The sequence below is a fragment of the Spea bombifrons genome, chromosome 2 (genome assembly GCF_027358695.1).
Source record: "Spea bombifrons isolate aSpeBom1 chromosome 2, aSpeBom1.2.pri, whole genome shotgun sequence".
NCBI classification, from domain to species: Eukaryota; Metazoa; Chordata; class Amphibia; order Anura; family Pelobatidae; genus Spea; species Spea bombifrons.
The window spans coordinates 54194743-54215275 of record NC_071088.1 but is presented as its reverse complement, the minus strand read 5'-3'; the positions used below and the strand labels follow the sequence as shown (position 1 = coordinate 54215275).

Genomic DNA, 20533 nt, shown 5'->3' with positions numbered 1-20533 from the left:
AACATAATCTTTGCAGCATTCCCTTCTCAGGTAAATAATTTTTTGTGAGGGAGCTGCAGATTCTTCTAGAAATGGCTACCAGTGACATGCATTTTTTTACCCAATTTTGACCATATCCGTTTAACCCCTTAATGACAAAGCTTGTAGGGACCGCCTATTGTCCTAAAGGGGTTAAAGGGCCAAAGACTTCAGGCTGATGCGGTTAAATCATAGGTCTCTTCTTATTGACTAGACCCTCGGGTAAGAATTTTGTTTCTGCAGGGCATACAGTTGGGAATAGGGAAACGATCTAATGCATTTGTGAACAAGGGGAGGAGGATTTTGCAGAAAACCGCAAATTAACCAGGCAGCTGTCATATGCGTTAAAATGCATGTGATGGCTGGAGTGTCTCTTTACAAGACAATATCAAGAATTAAAAATTTGGAAACCGTAATGAACATGTCCTGTTTTTGGTACTGTAGCTTTACATGTACATGACAACCCTGTGCATGTAGGACCTTGCTGTGGTCAGATGATCATAACATGTGTATCTCACATTTTTTTTTTCTTCTGTACTTTTCAAAGATTGATGCAAATGTTATTGATGTTAAGAACAAATAATTAAATGTAGCTGGGGAGGGGTTTTTTCATCTGCACTGCTCATGTATAGTAGTTAAAACACACATTTGTTTTATTCTTTTGAAGTCTGTGCATGTAAGCTGTGTTTTCTTTCACTGCTTTCTAGTTTAAAACCATTATTTTCTGTTTTTATTTTATCTTTGATTATTGCTGTTTTGATATCTTGCTAACTTTCAGACTGTATCACATATACCTAATTATTTTATTTTTTGTATATCATAGGTAATTCATCATTCTACAAACCTCCGCAAAAGCAACAGCAGCAGTTTCCTCTCCGTCCTATCATTCCACTTGTTGCCAGAATTTCTGACCAGAATGCTTCTGGAGCACCCCCCATGACTGTACGGGAAAAAACACGCCTAGAAAAGTTCAGGCAACTTCTCTCTTGCTCCAACACTGACCTAGGTGTGATTATTTTATTTATTTATTTTATACACTAGTTACTTGCGTGACCAATATAACCTTGAAGTAATTCATTTTGAGCATATATCTGTGCTCACTAGTTAGTCAATATATACCGTATTGGCTCGATTTATAGGCTGCACCCTAAAAGTTTTAGGTGCTTTTTCTAAAGAAAAAATTATATTTTTAGAAAAAATACACATCAGTGGAATAGTAAAACAGTATTCTACCAAACACACTGTATTTTAACATTTTTGGTATCTATTATGCAGTTAGCCAACATATATTACATACAGACAGACAACCAATAGCCACCCTACTTATAGATATGCCACTCTGCCCCCCCAGATATGCTGCCACTCTGCCCCCCGGATATGCTGCCCCTCTGCCCCCCCAGACATGCTGCCACTCTGCCCCCCCAAGATATGCTGCCACTCTGCCCCCCCAAGATATGCTGCCACTCTACCCCCCCCAGATACGCTGCCACCCTGCCCCCAGACTTGCCAATAAAAAAGTACTCACATTTGTGAGGGCGAATAAAAGTTGCTCAATCCTCATCAGCATGGGTGGTATTTTCCCCACCAAGGGAATAGCTCCAGTGAGATAAAAATCAGAATAAAAAACAGGATAAAAGTCAGGATAAAAATGAAAATGGAGGTCCAAACATAAGAATAATCCAAAACTTTTATTAAATAATAAAAGCAAAAGTGGATAAAACACAACACGTTTTGGGCAAAATGCATTGTGTTTTATCCACTTTTGCTTTTATTTAATAAAGCTCTGGATTATTCTTATTTGTGCACCTCCAGTTTCATTTTTATTCTGACTTTTATCCTGTTTTTTTATGAAACTTAAAAAAAAAAAAAAAAAATCTTTTACTCATCAAAAAAACCTGCTAAATAGATTCTACTATTTATCCTGAGTTTAGAAATACCCAATGTTTTTTTTTGCTTTTTTTTCTGCAAGTTATTGAGCAATAAGTAAAAGTAGCGTTTTGCTATTTTAAAACCATTTTTTTCCCAAAGCCGGTCATTCTGCCCCATATTCTATTTTGGGTATCTTTTGAAGCTGGCCAATGCGATTTACCCCATCAAACCATATATTTTTGAAAACTAGAGACCCCAGGGTATTTCAAATGCTAGTATTCTAACTATACACTAAATGCCTTATACCCCCTGATATGCTTTATACCCCAGTATGCCCTCCTGCCTCCCCAGATATGCCTTATACCACCAGAAATGCTTTATACCCCATATGCCATAGTGCCCTCTGATAAGCCTTATACCCCATGTGCCCCCTATATACCACTGTGCCCTTGATACCCCCCCCCAGACTTACCCCCCGTGCTCTAGGCTCCTTGGTGTCTAGTATGGGCAGCCGATGAGCGTCCATACGCCGGCACTTTCGCTGGAGCTTCTATGGTGGAGCACCGGAAGATCACATCACGCTGGTGCTCCATGATAGAAGCCCCGGCAGAAGTGGAGTACAGTACTGGAGGATGTCTGCGCTAGGGATGCACCGAAATGAAAATTCTGGACCGAAACCGAAACCAAAAATAACCACCCCCCCTTAAAAATAAATAAATAACCACACTTTTATTAAAAGTAAGTAATTGGGACAAAACAAATGCAATAACAATATTAATATATACCGTATTTGCTCGATTATAAAACAACCCAGATTATAAAATGACCCTCCAAAATCTGAATATTAATTTAGGAAAAAAGAAAAAACCTGGATACTACCCTATAGGAAAAAAGTTTTACTAGTAAATATTAATTCATGTAAACTACTTTTTTCATATTTAATAAAAGCAACGATTGAGAAAAATATATATATTTTTTTAAATTTCCTTTTATTTGCCAACCTGCCCCCCCCGTTATGCACATATGCCCCCAGGCTTGCCACTCTGCCCCCAGAAATGCCTTTTAACCCTCTATATGCTACTCTGCCTCCAGAAATGCCTTATACCCTCCTATATCCCACTTTGCTCCATGATATGCCTTTTAACCCCCTATATGCCACTCTGCTCCATGATATGCCTTTTAACCTCCTATATGCCACTCTGGCATGTGACGGGACCGACCTGTACCCCGACTGGGTACTCCCGCCAAACGTTGCTTCCTCCTCCCGGGACACCAACAAGTAACCCCTTCAGCACCAGGCAGAACCAGCGTTGTAGATAGAAGGGGGGACGTCGCTGTACCGAAGCCGCATTGGCACTGTGGCTATCCGAAGCTTAGCTACACAGCGTGGCTACAGCCCACCCCAAACATCAGACAACACTCATGTTGAGGTGAAAACAGGACTCATTTATTAAAGCCAAATACAGAGCTATATATACACAAGTAGTAAGGCAAATATCACATGATCTAATTACCATGTCAGGAAGGAAGTAATTAGATCAAATCCTGCAACACAATATCCGGGGTAAGGACAGGATGACACAAGATATAAATAATTACATTAACTGGGGACGTAGACGTGGAATGACGATAGACATATAATTGGCTTGAGACAGACGATGGTCAGGACGCAGGGATAACAGGAGCTCACAGGATTAACAGCTACCTGTTATGTAATTGATAATTAGGAATGCAGCAGTGACACCTAGTCATACCTACTTAAGACAAGGGCTAACTCACACAATAACAAGGGAAACACTTCACACCTGTACAATTAACAATGCAAAGACAATCAGCCTTCTTCCTACCACAGGATGTCTAGCTGACGTTACAGTTTTGAGACACTGAGTGCTAAAACATGGGGAACATCAGAAGTCTCTACAAGGCCTGGGCCCATAGTCGATAGGGAGGAGGCTGGCTCTCAGGCCTCTCCAGGGGCCCCAGTGATGGAGGGTTCTGTCACATGGCATATAGGGGGTTAAAAGGCGTTTCTGGAGGCATATATACATATATAATTGCTAACAGCAATCACACTCCTATCATGCCCAGGCAGCCATGCAACATGGCCATGATAGGAGTGTGATTACAGCCTCCTTATCCATGCTACCCCCCCTTACACATCCATGCTATCACACACACAGTCATTCGCAAATATTTAAATACTCATTCATTCCCTTAATCACACATACTTGCTCATAAACCCTCCCCCACACATTACCTGAACTGCAAATCTCTCACTCCCAGACTTCTGCAGGGGCCTGGCTTCTTCCCTCTGCAGCTTCTCTTCTACCGCCACAGAGGAAGAAGGAGGGGAGCAGAGGCACGTGGTGTGCATTCACGTGACTCTGCTGGGTTCCTGTTCTGGCCGGTACAAGAGACGCTGCTCGCACACTGTGCGACCAAAGCACCGGTAAGCAGCCTGGCCCTATTTGAGGTCTGATTAGAAGACAACCTCGAGGGTATTTTTCAGAGCATTTTTTCTGGGAAAAAAACTTGTCTTATAATCGAGCAAATACAGTATAACCATTTTCCTTAAAAGTAATACGTCACCTTCAAACAAGACCCCGATATGTGTTCAGCAACATCTCCTGACTACAGTGATACCCCCATGCATGGATTTGTCGGGTTGTTTGGGAGGTAAAACGCCACATTTAACTTGGAACTCTTACATCTGGTCCTACTGCCCCCATGTCCTAATAGGGCCATCTTTGAAGCCGGCTAATTCAATTTACTCCATCAAACCATATATTTTTGAAAACTAGACACCCCAAGGTATTTCAAATGCTAGTATTTTAACCCTTTCCATGCATTAGATTCTACCACCTGCCTTTGCCAAAGTTTGTGGTAGTAATTTTTAGTTTTTTTGTCACAAAAATTGTAATTCGGGTATAAATTTATAGCTCCAGGTACACATCACTATCAAACACTCATTGTGTGTTCAGCAATGTCTCCCGAGTACAGTGATACCACCCATGCATGGGTTTGTCTGGTGTTTGGGGTTAAAAGGCCACATTTGTAAAGTGCGCTTTTTTCCCCTCCATTTTGGTCAGTCTTTGCCTATGCCCTATCTTTGAGCCCGGCCACTCCAATTTACCCCATCAAACCATTCTTTATTTTTTAAATTCGGCACCCCTTCGGTATAGGAAATGCTTTTTACTTTAACTCATTCCATGTCATGATTTTTTGGGAAGATACAGCGATAATTTTAGCACTTGCTCATAAAAATAAACTTTATTTTATTTATTTTATTCTTTTTGGACTTTGTTTTACAAACTTATTTTTTAACTTTTGACTTGCACGGTTAAATGCAGTACCTGTATTCAACCTGCAAGTGGAGCCAGAATTCTCTAGAGGGTCTGGGGACCCTCTGGCGAACTTTTCCAAAAAAAATATGCAATTTGGTGAACAAACTGGGTGCTAAAAACAAACGGCAGAATAAAAAATTTACATTAACAAGAAATGCATTTCTTGTTTTTATTTCCTTTTATTTACCAACATGCCCCCCCGGGCTTGCCACTCTGCCCACAGGATATGCCTTATGCCCTCCTATGTGCCACTCTGCCCCACCCGATTTACCAATGTATCCCCAGACTTGCCCCCTGTGCTCCAGACTCCTTGGTGTCTAGTGGGGGCAGACGGTGGACATCTACGCAGACTTCCACTGGCTGGAAGAGGAGGATACAGGTCCCCTCCACCGCTGCCGGGGATCTGGATCTTGGTCGTATAGTTCGATCTCTATCTGAGGAAGGATTATAAGACGACCTGAATATAAGACAGGGGTATTTTTCAGAGCATTTGCTCTGGGGGGGGGACACCTTTTTCTTATATTCGAGCAAATACAGCAAATTGATCATTTAACTATTCGATAATGAAAATTGTTGACTTTGATTTTCATTATCCGTTTTTTCGATTAGTTGTTGCAGCCCTACTATTTAGTGATAGGATTTTGCTAAAATCTGCACTCCGAATATCTTCTTGCAGAGGAATTGAGAAAGTGCAGCTGGCCCGGTATTCCACGAGAGGTGCGCCCCACTACTTGGAGACTTCTTTCGGTAAGTTGCTTAGTCTTTCAAAGACGTATTATTATACGTATTAAACACACTTTCACTCCTCACCCCGTGTTTCAGGGCTACCTCCCTGCCCATAAGGAGAGACGCAAACTGACCTTACAACGCAAGCGTGAGGAGTACTTTGGCTTCATTGAACAGTATTATGACTCTCGGAATGAAGAGCATCACAAAGATACATATCGTCAGGTACAGTCATAACGGTCAGTTGCTAGTGATTTGTGCAGTGTTTATAAAAAAAAAAATGTCTGTAGAAAGATAGCATGTGACTGATGAATTCTAGTAGTACATGATTAACTGATATTGCTGCCTTATTAAATTTCAGATACATATTGACATTCCAAGGACTAATCCTCTAATTCCATTATTTCAACAATCATTAGTTCAAGAGGTATGTAATCAAAGCTATTGACCTTAGGTATGTAATTAACCCCTTCATGACAATGGCTGATTTTTTTTTTGTATCCTTCTTGACAATGGCTGTTTTAACAATTCTGCGGTGCTTGTATTTAGCTTTAATTTTCATCTGTCTCATATACTGTAACCACACACGTTATATATTGCTATATTTTTTTGAGGCCAAGAAGGGCTTTCTTTAGATTCCACTATTTTGATTGTATCATATAATTTTCTATATTAAAAGTATAAAATTTAGTAAAAAAAGTGAGAATACCTTTTCTGACTTGAAAAATAATTTACACATCTACAAAAGCGAATTAAATAACCTGCAAAATAGATTCTACTATTTGTACTGAATTTAGAAATACTGAAAAAAAATTTTGTTTTTTTTTGCTGCATGTTATAGGGCAAGAAGTACAAATAGCAAATTGCTATTTCAAACCCTTTTTTTTCTTTCAATTAAGAAAGAAATGTCTTATTTGGGGCATCTTTGAAGCCGACCTCTTCTGTTTACCCCCATTATTTTAAATGCTAATATTTGAACTCTTTCCATGCACTAATTCTACCACCAGCCTTTGTCAAACTTTGTGGTAGGAATTTGCATTTATCTGTATTCTAGATATACCAAAGCACCTAAAGGCATAACAAACAATACGTATTATGTATGCTAGAACTTAAATACAAATAAACAACATAAAGTGAATTAAATTAGGCTTAATGACTCATTAGTTAATATCCCATTCCTCATTAATACCTATTCGATGTGTAGTTTTTAATTTAAATATCCAGTAAGTATCTTTCATGTTCCGTAAAGCTCTCCTATTACCTTGTCTCTTTACTTGTTTTTTTTTTTGTCCGATTGCTTGAAACTGAAAAAAATTTAATTTCCCCCATTACAGTTTTTAAAATGCTTTGTGGCCCTATGTCGGAATATATCCGACAAAATATTTTACCGTTTATGGTCCATTGTCGGGTTTACTAGTTTACCACTAGATGTCGCTATTATACAAAAAATATTTTACATCTTGTGGTTCAATGTTAGATTTCATAGTGACCACTAGATATCACTATAAGGAAGATATAAGGAAGATGGCTAAGGAAGATTAGCCATCGTAGCAGGGGCGTACCTAGAGTATTTGGCACCCGGGGCGGAATCTGTATGTGGCACCCCCCCACACACACAAACTTTAGAACTGCATAGCTTCTACCATTATATACCGGCGCAGACATTGACGGTGGTACAGCATAACACCTACCACTATATACTGAGGCAGACAACGACGGTGGTACGGCATTAACACCTATCCCTATATACTGAGGCAGACATTGATGGTGGTACAGTGTAATCCCTATCACTATACATAGAGCCAGACATTGACAATAGTGCAGCATAACCCAAATCACTATATACTAAGCCAAACATTGATGTGGTGTAGTCCTACCACTTCATTAGTAGTAGGGATGCACCAAAACGAATTCTGGACTGAAACCGAAAATGCAGCATTTACCTGGCCGAAACTGAATATGACCCCCCTCCACACCATAAAAAAAATATCTAACACTTTTATTTAAAGTAAGTAACACACCAACTAGGACAAAACAATTAAATAACAATATATATATATATATATATATATATATATATATATATATAATTGTTAACAGCAATCACATTCCTATCATGCCCAGGTGCAAGGCCTCTGTCTCCCAGCTCTGCCACTGTATGGAACAGTATAGAGTGATGGGAGTTATGATGTACTTTAGAGCATAATTATATAATGAAAAATACATTGGAAATGGTACAGCATAACACCCATCACTCTCACACATTTACCAATCCACATACCGTATTGGCTCGGATATAGGCCGCCCCCGTATATAGGCCGCACCCTAAAAGTTTGGTGCTTTTTTAAAGAAAATTTTTTTCTTTAAAAAAGCACCAAAAAAAACATGCTGCCACTCTGTCCCCCCCCCGAGATATGCTGCCACTGTCCTCCCTCCCCGAGATATGCTGCCACTGTCCTCCTCCCCCCCGAGATATGCTGCCACTTTCCTCCTCCTCCCCCCCGAGATATGCTGCCACTTTCCTCCTCCTCCCCCCCGAGATACGCTACCACTGTCCTCCCCCCCAAGATACGCTACCACTGTCCTCCCTCCCCGAGATATGCTACCACTGTCCTCCTCCTCCCCCCCCGAGATATGCTGCCACTGTCCTCCTCTGCCCCCCCCTCCTCGACTTACCGGAGCAGACTCCCGGGTGTCTTGCGGGGCCGGCGGGGGACAGCTACGCAATACGCGTATGCAACTTCTGGTGCCGGTACCGGAAGTTGCATACGCGTATTGCGTAGATGTCCCCCGCCGGCCCCGCAAGACACCCGGGAGTCTGCTCCGGTAAGTCGGGGGTGGGCAGAGGTAAAACGCATCGTGCGGACGGTCCGCACGATGCGCTTAGACAACCTCCCGTGCCGGCACCCCCCCCCAGTGGGAAGTGCTGGCAGGGGAGGCTGTCTGAGCATATCGGGGAGTAGGATGCAGGTCCCCTGCACCGCTGCGGGGGATCTGTATCCTAACCCCGCTGCCTGCCCGGCGCCCGGGACTGTATGTCCCAGGCGTCGGGCGCTAGACCCTGAATATAGGCCGCACCCCCACTTTAAAGACTTAAAGTGGGGGAAAAAAGTGCGGCCTATATTCGAGCCAATACGGTACTTACCAATCCACATACTTACCAATCCACACATTTACCAATCCACACATTTACCAATCCACACACTTACCAATCCACACATTTACCAATCCACACATTTACCAATCCACACACTTACCAATCCACACACTTACCAATCCACACACTTACCAATCCACACACTTACCAATCCACACACTTACCAATCCACACACTTACCAATCCACACATTTACCAATCCACACACTTACCAATCTACACATATACTAATCCACACATACCAATCCACTCTCACTGTCACTCTCACTGAATGCTTTCCTACCTTTCCACTTTTCTCCTTACAGCTCCTTTTCCTGCTCTTCGCTCCTCTTCTCCAGTTCTTCTGCCTTCTTCCGGTTCAGAGGGCACGGACAGCGGTGGGCGCGGCTTCGGTGTTGTGCGCCGGGATCTGACAACAAACCCCGGCGCACAGCAGCTGTTTTTTAACAGACCTCCGGCTCCCTTGAGTAATTTTAAGCCGGGTTCAAGGGAGATCCTTGAACCAGCTTAAAATCACTCAAGGGAGCCGGAGGTCTGTTAAAGACCTCCGATACCGCTCCCTTGCGAGCCTGCTCCTCCAGCGGCGGACATTACTGTCCGTCTCTGGAGGGGTGCCGGCAAGTTGGCACCCCCCTGATGAGCAGCACCCGGTGCGGACCGCCCGCCCCCCGCTAGGTACGCTAATGCATCTTAGTACAGAGTGATTCTGAATGTCATTTTAGTGATGAAGATTTATAAAAAAGTTTTATTCAATGAAAAAATATAGATACTAGCACAATATATGGGTTTAGAATAGTGTTTATTATGCCACAGTGCCCCGATATGCCACAGTGCCCCCCTGATATGCCTTATAGCCCCCTATATGCCTTTTACCCTTGATATGCCACCATGCCCCCTGATATGCATTTTACCCTTGATATGCCACCATGCCCCCTGATATGCCTTTTACCCCTATATGCCACTGTGCCCCCTGATATGCCTTATAGCGCCTTCATGCCACTGTGCCCCTTGATACACCTTATAGTCCCTTTATGCCACTGTGCCCCCTGATATTCCTTATTGCCCCTTTATGCCACTGTGCCCCCTGATATGCCTTATAGCCCCTTTATGTCACTATGCCCCCTGATACGCCTTATAGCCCCTTTATGCCACTGCCCCCCCTGATACGCCTTATAGCCCCTTTATGCCACTATCCCCCCTGATGTGCCTTATAGCCCCTTTATGCCACTGTGCCCCCTGATACGCCTTATAGCCCTTTTATGCCACTGTGCCCCCTGATATGTCTTATGCCCCCCATATAAGAAAAACTGACATCGCTAAAATAGGTTTTTTATATTTATATTTATTAAATATAGACAAAAAAAATAAATACACAATACAATATAAATATATATAAATATATGGACAATATAAACAATAAATCAAATATTACAAACATCAAAAAATAAAAAAACACAAATTAAAGAATGCACATAATTAATAGATCCCGCAAAAATTCTACCTGCCCCACCAAGGGTTAATATATCAACAGAAGAAACACAGGGCAAATGAGCATAAAAATAAAGATAATACTTACCCTGCTTACTTGTTCTGTTTTTCTTCTGTTGATATATTAACCCCTGGTGGGGCAGGTGGAAGTGGCAGTGAGATGAAGTACCGGAGGTTGCGCACATTGTGCACTAAAATCCAAATTCCCTGCAGCGCTGCACGGGACCTGGATCCTCTCCGGCAGCCGGTAGGGGTCTGTGCAATGCGCGCAGACAGCCGCTTCTCCCCTCTGCTTCCGTTGGGGCTTCCATGAAGGGAAGGTCACGTGACGCCGGGTTCAGTAATAGAAGCCAATGCGGAAGTGGAGGGGAGAAGCGGAGGATGCCTGCGCGTTTTGCACAGACCCTCACTGGGTGGCAGAGAGGATCCAGGTCTCCTGCAGCTTTGCGGGGGGTCTGGATTCTAGAGTTATAATCCGATCTCTATTTGAGATCGGATTATAGAAGGGAAGGGAAGAGCATTTGCGCTGAAAAACATTTTATAAATGTATAAAAATAAAAAATTGGAGGAAATCCCAAACGGGTTGACTCCGTAGTCAGTCAGTTCATTTGGCCCATCAATGCCCTCCCAAAACTGGTGCCCCAATCTGCCCCTCCAAGAGCAGTACTCACCTGCCTGACCTCTGCCTCTCCTGAAAAATATAGCTGCCACTACAGAGAAGTGAAAACTGCATCTTCTCTCTGGAGTCTTCTCAGGTGCTGGGGAGACGACAGGGTGGTGAGGGGCTCTTCAATCCAGGGTTGGGGATCTGAGCGAGCTGTCCAGCATTTCTGGGAACCACAGGTGGTGACCACAGTCTCATCCACCTGTATGGGATACATGTACCCCCAGTGCTGGTTTTGTACCATCCTCTGGTGGAGGGACCTCTGGTGAGGGAGGGCTGAGGCCAGCCGTGCTCGGACCTGGAGAAAGTGCTGCTATGGGGGTTGCGGAGACCCCCAGTGCTGGTAGAGAGGGGCCGTCCTGCCTCTCTCCTGTTGCCAGTATTTCAGCTGGGGTGGTCTGAGCGGGCACTGCTGGAGCGTCACGGTCAGACTTGGGAACAAAGGGGAGGGGTGGGCAAAGACCAGCAGCACTCTGCCCTAATGCCAGCACTTCTGCTGGGGAGTGGGGATCTGGGCCAACTGCCCAACATTCTGGGGACCCAGGTGTGGAGACCGCAGTCCCATCCACTACCACAGTCTCTGGTGCTGCCCGACTGGACCCTACAAGGTTGCTGTGAGCAGGCAGAGACCAGGGGGACTCTGCCCTGATGGTAGCTCTTCTGCTTGGTGGGTGCTGGTGGAGACCGCAGTCCCATCCACTACACCCAGAAATCTTTCTTCCTTTCTCTGGGAAGGGAAGCCAATTGCAAGCCCTCCTGGACCAACATCCTCAGATGTAAAATCAATTAAATCCACAATCTCTGGATCCGGTTGTGGTGTAAAGTCGCATTTCTGCAGTATTGGATCTGGGTTAGCTGCCCAGTATCCCTGTGACTCAGGGGTGGAGGGCGCAGTCCCATCCATCCCTCCTGCGACAACATCCTTAGATGACAACTCCATGAAATCCGTGGTCACTGGGGCATACTGTTGAACATGGTTGAACAACTCTTGATATGCCTGTTCCAGTTCCCATTCTTGTGTGACCAACGAATCCAGGTCAGCCCAGAGCTCGGGCACATATGGAATATCCTCCACCCTTCCCTCCTGGAGGTCTTCCCCCAGGCACTCTGATGCACTACCGAAGTCGGTATCCTTTTCTATATTTTCTAATAATAATCCCGGGCCGCCGAAGCCATAGCCCTCTGTGGGACCTTTATTCTCCAGTCCCAGGCACAGCTGTGCTGTGTACCACCACAGAGCCCGATATCTATCGTCTAACCTCTGCTCTGGACCAGCAACTCCAGATCAGCCACCCATTCCTTTTTGGACTGCTTCCCCAAGAACGGCATCAGCAACTTCCGCTGGATCCAGAACCTTTCCTGTTGGGAGGCTTTTCCCCTTGTGGAGAATCTCCCTCCAGAGCTTCAGGCGGGTACAATTCCTCTGGATCAGCTCTCCGTAGCTTCCTTCCGTTCTCGTTCCTGGCGATAGATCCCGGTGGTGGTTTGGAATGTCCCTCAGACTAGGAAGCAATCCCACTTCTACCACCAATGTCGCGAAGCTAGATAGTCTGACCGGCTACCTCCGCTGACTTGTGCTCCCTTAGCATGGGACAAAACTCGGTGTAGTTTATAAACAAAATGAATACTGTTTTATTTTTCACACACATGGCTGAATATAGCCAGCAACACATTAACATTAACATAAATCAAGATATTGGGATACAAACGGCCCTCTTAACCCCTTCCGTACCGGGACGTACCTGGTACTTCCTGGTTAACAGTCACCGGTAGACCGGGACGTACCAGGTACGTCTCCTCCAAAAAACGCCCCCACATCACCACAATCGCGGTGATCGTGGAGGCGCTGCTGCTGCCGTCTGCCCAGGACTCCTGGGCAGACAGCACAGCCTGTCTAAACCCGCCCCCAAGCCTACGATCACTCCCACGGAGTGATTTTGTAGGCAGAAACAGCGATTGCAGAAAAATCTGCAATCGCGGTTTCAGCTGCCACAGGCAGCTTCAGGGAAGGGGGGGGGGTGTTGAATGGGTCCCCACACAAGTGTGGGGACCTGATCCAACACCCCCCTGCTGCCTGATCGCTCCATGAGAGCGTCAGTGCAGCGTTAACCCCTTCAATGCCGCGATCGCGGCATTCAATGCCGCGATCGCGGCATTGAAGGGGTTAATTGCCGTTTTGTAGGGGGCTCTGCTGCTGGTGGTCTGCCTGGAAGCCCAGGCAGACCAGCAACAGCAAAAACGAGCCCCCAGAAGTCCTCTGATCAGTCCTGTAGGACTGATCAGAGAGACTCCTCCCCTACAATCTCCAGTCTATTGGAGATTGTGTCCCAGCTGCCAGAGGCAGCTTCAGGGACAGGGAGACAGGGTTCTTTGGTCTCCACATGAGTGTGGAGACCAGCCCCCCACCCCCTCCCTTGCTCAGTTAACCCCTACCCCCCTCTTCCTCAATTAACCCCTTCAATGCTGCGATTGTGTATGACCCCCCATCGCAGCATTGCAGGGGTTAATATTAGTCCCCACAAGCTTGTGGGGACTAAATATCAGTCAATGCTGTGCTTCAATGGAGCATCAGCATTGAAAGAGTTAAAAAAAAATTAAAAAATAATAATAATAAAGAAAAATAAAAAAAATTAAAAAATAAATAAATAAATAATTAATAAAATAATAATAATAAAAAAAAATAACAGCACTGACCTGAAAGTCCAGGGTGCTTCCAGGTCAAATGCTGGGCTGGGCTGATCAGATCGCTCCTAGCCAATAGGAGTGATCGGATCATTATGGCAGCCCATGGATGACCCTGCTCTACAAAGAGAGAGGGGTCATCTAGGTTAATTATGAAAAAACACAAATTATTAATAAATAAAAAAATCATAATTATTACCTGATCACTTGTCGGTGACATTTTAAGTCGCTGATTATTGATCGGTCTCCCTGATTGATGTCAGCGGCCTAAACCTGTCACTTACAAGTAATCTGATAAAAAAAAATATTTTAAAAAATGTAAATTCACATGTTCCAGTTTTGCCCTCATAGCTTCCTCAAAAAATGCATGAACCATGCATGTGAGGCCTTGTTGGAATCAGGGAATATTGGTGAACAAAATGTGGTGTTTTCTTCCACTGTTGCACGTATGCTGTGCAAGAAATTCAGTGCAACATTGAAATGTATGCGTTAAAAATGCAATCAAATAATTTCCCTGTGAAGTTTGGCAGACATCAGTGAAGAAATGGCTGGCTGAAAACTGTCAAAACTACCCTAGTTGAACACCTTGACTTGTCTACTGTTCATAAATATATACTTTTATGGGGTAATTTACAGTGGGGGGCTTCCAAAATGTCCCAAATGGGATATGGGCTCAGCAAACCAATTTCTGAAAATTCCAAATTTGAAAAGGAAAATGCGCATGTTCCAGTTTTGCCCTCATAGCTTCCTCAAAAAATGCATGAACCATGCATGTGAGGCCTTGTTGGAACCGGGGGATGTTGGTGAACACAATTTGGTGTTTTGTTCTGCAGTTGCACATATTCTATACAAAATATAATATAAAATCTAAAGCAACATTTCAACATATGCAAAAAAAACAAAAAAATATAAAAATACCTCAAAATTTGGCAGCAATTGGCGATAAAATCCCTATTTGAAAAGTGTCAAAATGACCCTAGTTGTACACCTTGACTTATCTACTGTTCATAAACATATAATTTTGGGGGGATAATCAGTATCTGTGACAACTATTGCAGTTATTAGACTACCATGCCAAATTTGAAAAAAATTACATTTCAAAAACGTGATGCATGCCTTGCAATATTTGCCCTATACTGGTCAAAATAGATAAAAATCCTGGCCATGTTGGGTGGTTTCCAAATCAGGACAACTTAATGAATATATTTGGGATAATTTTTTCCCATTGGTTCAATGTGTGTACAATTTGTATGTATACAAAACTGTAAAAAAATGCTTTTTTTTCATTTTTTCCCCACTTTTTCCAGTTTATTTCAAACAAAACAATGTAGTACCCAGCTTAATATGGTTTCAAATGAAAGCCCTACTTGTGCTGAAAAAAACAATATATGATTTGTGTGGGTGCACCAATTGATAAGAGAGAAATTACAGTTGAAGAAAGACATGGCAAAAACACAAAAACGGCTCTGGTCCTTTAGCGACACGTTAGTATCAAAATCCCGGTCCTGAAGGGGTTAATCTGCCTCCCAGATACAACAGTAAACAGTAAAGGGATTAACAATACAATGGGGTCCGAACCTCCACTATCTATTACTGGCCGAAATCAGTGCTGAGGTTTGGCCTGGGTAAATGTCTGTAGTGGTGGAACTGGGGTGGGGGGACTCACTTATACAACATAGCAGTGCATTAAACTAAAACAATGGCGGTTGCTCCCTGGTAGGGCTGCAACTAACAATTATTTTCATAATTGATTAGTTGGCCGACTATTTTTTCGATTAATCGGATAAAAAAAATGAATGCAAAATTTTCATTTATTTAAAATAATTTAATAAACAAATGACGTTAAATACAAACAGCAGAATAAAAAAAAGCTTTGATAAAATGCATTTCCTGTCTTTATTTCCCAACCAGCCCCCCAATTTATGCACATTTGAGCTAGCCACGCTGCCTCCCGGACATGCCACGCTGCCTCCCGGACATGCCCCTCCACTCTACCCCCACATATGCCACTCCACTCTACCCCCACATATGCCACTGTGGCCCCTGATATGCCTTATACCCCATGATACACTACTCCGTCCTCCCCAGACATGCCACACTACCTCCCAGACATGCCACGCTGCCTTCCCACATATGCCACTCCACTCTACCCCCAGATATGCCTTATACACCCTGATACACCACTCCGTCCTCCCCAGACATGCCACACTGCCCTCCCCACATATGCCTTATATACCGTATATGCCTTATACCCCCAGATATCTCATAGTCCCCTCATAGTCACAGGCCCCTTCACAGCACACTGACACCATACTTATAAATAAGTACAGCATTACTCTTCACTGTCCCCAGGATTTAGATTCCCCTTAGTTTGCCCCCCCCCCTTTACCTCATCATTAAATTAACCCTAAACACCCCATTAACCATAACTACCCCTACATTAACCCTAAATACCCCATCAACCACAACTACCCTAAATTAACACTAAAGACCCCATCAACCACAGCATCCCCTAAATTAACCCTAAAGACCCCATCAACCGCAACTGCCCCTAAATTAACCCTAAAGACCCCATCTACCATAACTGCCCCTAAATTAACCCCCACCTCCCCTAACTTTCAGCAGCCCAAACATTAATTTTATACTTACAGTGATTACAGGGAGGGACTGGTAAGTAGGAACTGCTGCTGTGAGTCACTGAAACAGATTATATAATGAGGGGTATTTTTCAGAGCCTCCTTTCATAATCCCTCATTTTATAATCGATAAAAATCGATTCAACTAATCGATAATGACATTTGTTGGCAACGATTTTCATTATCTATTATTATCGATTAGTTGTTGCAGCCCTACTCCCTGGTTACATAACCTGGCTGTCTACCAGAGATAATCCCCTCAGCAAATGAGATAATATACCGTATTTGCTCGAATATAAGACAAGGTTTTTTTTTTTTTAATCGGGGTCGTCTTATAATCAGACCTCAACTAGGTCTGACTATGAGACCCAGATCCAGACCCCTGCAGCGATGTCCTCCTGTCCTCCCCAACTTACCGGTACTTCTGAGTCCCCAGTGTGTAGCGTGTGTAGAGCTCTATGCGATTCGCATACAGAACTTCCGCTGCAGCCGGGAGGAGGTGCGGTTAGCGGCGGGGGTTCCCTGTGATCTCTGACAGCCCGGGAAGGTCTGGGCGATGGACGCAGACAACCCCCACGCTGCCCGGACTACGCACCGGGGACTCAGAAGCTCCGGTAAGTTTGGAGGGGGGGAGTGTTAAATGGGGGGCATAAGGCATTTCTGGAGGCAGAGTGCTCTGTGAAATGCCTTTTAACCCCCTTAATGCCACTCTGCCTCCAGAAATGTCTTTTAACCCTCTATACGCCACTCTGCCTCCTGAAATCCCTTATACCTCCCTATATGCCACTCTGCCCATAATATGCCTTTTAACCCCCTAAATGCCAGAGTGGCATATAGAGGTATAAGGCAATTCTGGAGGCAGAGTGGCACATAGGGGGTCAAAAGGCATATCATGGGGCACAGTGGCATTTAGAGGGTTAAAAGGCATATCATGGGGCACAGTGGCATATAGGGGGTATAAGGCATTTCTGGGGCGGAGTGGCAAGCCAGGGGGCAGATGTGCATAACTGGGGGGCAGGTTGAAAAAAAGGAAATAAAAACAAAATATTTTTCTCGATCATAGCTTTTATTAAAAAAAAAAATGTTCACGTAGCTTACATGAATTACCGTATTTGCTCGATTATAAGACGACCCTGATTATAAGATGACCCCCCAAAATCTGAATATTAACTTAGGAAAAAAAGAAAAAGCCTGAATATAAGACGACCCTAAAGGAAAAAAGTTTTACCAGTAAATGTTAATTCATGTAAACTATTTTTTTTAATAAAAGCTATGATTGAGAAAAATATTTTTTTTTTGTTTTTATTTCTTGTATTTTCCAACCTGTCCCCCAGTTACGCACATCTGCCCCCAGGCTTGCCACACCAATATGGCACTGTGGCCCATGATATGCCTTTTAACCCTCTATATGCCACTGTGCCTCATGGTATGCCTTTTGACCCCCTATGTGCCACTCTGCCTCCAGAAATGCCTTATACCCCTATATCCCATTCTGGCATTTAGGGGGTTAAAATGCATATTATGGGGCAGAGTGGCATATAGGGAGGTATAAGGCATTCCAGGAGGCAGAGTGGCATTAAGGGAGTTAAAAGGCATTATATAGAGCACTCTGCCTCCAGAAATGCCTTATACCCCTATATGCCACTCTGCCATATAGGGGGTTAAAAGGCATATTATGGGGCAGAGTGGCATATAGGGAGGTATAAGGCATTTCAGGAGGCAGAGTGCACTATTAAATGCCCCCTTAACGCCACTCTGCCTCCTGAAATGCCTTATACCTCCCTATATGCCACTCTGCCCCATAATATGCCTTTTAACCCCCTAAGTGCCAGAGTGGCATATAGGGGTATAAGGCATTCCAGAAATGCCCTACACACACACACACACACACACACTCTTACTTACCGGTGCTTCCAATTTCCTGCTGTATTGCCGGGGCAGCGGGTTGACGTCTCATTCCGCGGCAGCCGGAAGGAGGTGGAGTTGGCAGCGGGGGTTTGTATGCGTCCGTCGCAAATACCTTCCCCGGCCGGTGCGGGGAACTCTGATCCCTGACAGTCGGGGAAGGTATTTGCGACGGACGCATACAAACCCCCGCTGCCAACTTCACCTCCGGAAGCACCGGTAAGTGTGTGTGTGTGTGTGTGGGGGGCGTTAAATTGGGGGGGGGCGACGACAGGAGGATCCAGGTCCCCTGCAGCGGTGCGGGGGATCTGGATCTTAGTCTCATAATCAGACCTCTCTTTGAGGTCTGATTAGAAGACGACCCCGATTATAAGACGAGGGGTATTTTTCAGAGCATTTGCTCTGAAAAAAACCTCGTCTTATAATCGAGCAAATACGGTAATATTTACTGGTAAAACTTTTTTCCTATAGGGTTGTCTTATATTCAGGCTTTTTCTTTTTTTCATAAATTTATATTCAGATTTTGGGGGGTCATCTTATTATCAGGGTCGTTTTATAATCTTATACTTCTGGTTGACACATAAGTCTTTACAAAGCCAGGGCCCATAGTCAATAGGGAGGAGGCTGGCTGTCATAGGGAGGAGGATTCTGCCACAATCATCTTGTCTCAGTTATTTTTTTTAATTTTTCAATAGATAAAATAGAGAGAAAAATAATATATATATATATATATATATATATATATATATATATATATATATATATATATAAATTTATTGGGAGTCGCCATACAAGAAATATTACAAAATGGCCAAGGGCTATGTATTACTCTCATTCAAGAAAAATAGTCCTCATGTGGCTACGTTCTGGTATATCATTGGAGAACAAAAGGAGCCATTTTTTCAATGCCTGGCAAGCTGTTATTTCATGCTTGCCTTCCAAAAGACCTTTTTCCATTTGTAGTTGGAAACTTATTTGGGTTTTCAATTTTTCCCAATGTGGAACCTCTTGACTTTTCCAATTACGAGCCAAAAGAATTTTAGCTGCCATCAGTGTATGGAGGGCTAGATATTTTTGTATATTGTTTTCATTATTCCATGTTAGATGGAAAAGAAAACTCTCAATTGAATGTTGAATTCCAGTAATCTCTAGCATCTCTAAAACTGAGACGACCATAAGCCAGAACTTATCAAGTTTTTTACAACTCCACCATATGTGGACATAAGATCCCTTCTCCATGTTACATCTCCAACATAAGTTGGAGACCCGTGGGAACATCTTTTTCAACCTTTCCGGAACCAAATGCCATCTATTCATTATTTTAAATTGCAATTCATTCAGATTTAAACAATGTATGTTTTGTTTTTTAACTGAGAAAGCGTTCTACACCAGTCCTCCAGTTTGATTTCTTGGCCTATATCAATCTGCCATTTTATAAATGCTCTTGGTTTATTTGGAGGGCCCTCTTCATCACATATCCCACTTTTTAACACTGTCTTAATATTTGTCTTTTTCCATCAGAGTTATTATCTTAGGTTTAATTTCATTATGTAATCTGTTCTGGGACTCTATGTAACTCTTAATGCGTAAATAAGTAAACCCATGTTTCAAAGATGGACCAGTTTTGAACCAACTGATAATATTTCTTTAAGCCCTTTGCGCCCCAGTTGCTTATGTCTAAGTCCCTAATATTCATCTGAAGAAATTTTAGGGAAGCGGTTAGTATCATAACACATCCTACCTTTTTTAATTTTCTAAAGGCTCCCCAGAATTTTAACAGATTTGATAAGATTAAATTATTTTCAAAATTATCAATTCGTAGATTAGATGACAATAAAAAGTTTAGGTCTTCCGTATTTAATATTAGGGACTCTATTTTATACCATACCTCGTCCTGATTTGAATCTATTAACCATCTTGAACAATGGTAGATATTTGGTGATATTTTTTAATATCCGGAAAAGCTATTCCACCCTGATTTAGATTTTTCTTTAGTGTCTTCATGGAGATTCTTGGGGTTTTACCCCCCCGATATGAATTTAGT

The 20533-nt window shown here is 43.3% G+C and overlaps 1 protein-coding gene across 4 annotated transcripts in view; it reads left to right on the top strand.

Moving 5' to 3' along the window:
• Positions 1-20533, top strand: part of TBC1D22B (TBC1 domain family member 22B) — a 157116-nt gene that overhangs the window by 41525 nt on the left and 95058 nt on the right. For all 4 annotated transcript variants that reach the window (XM_053454256.1, XM_053454259.1, XM_053454255.1 and 1 more), the window contains exons 3-6: positions 842-1024; positions 5908-5978; positions 6054-6182; positions 6319-6384. In XM_053454256.1, coding sequence (XP_053310231.1) covers positions 842-1024; positions 5908-5978; positions 6054-6182; positions 6319-6384 — 449 coding nt within the window. The remainder of the gene's footprint in view (positions 1-841; positions 1025-5907; positions 5979-6053; positions 6183-6318; positions 6385-20533) is intronic.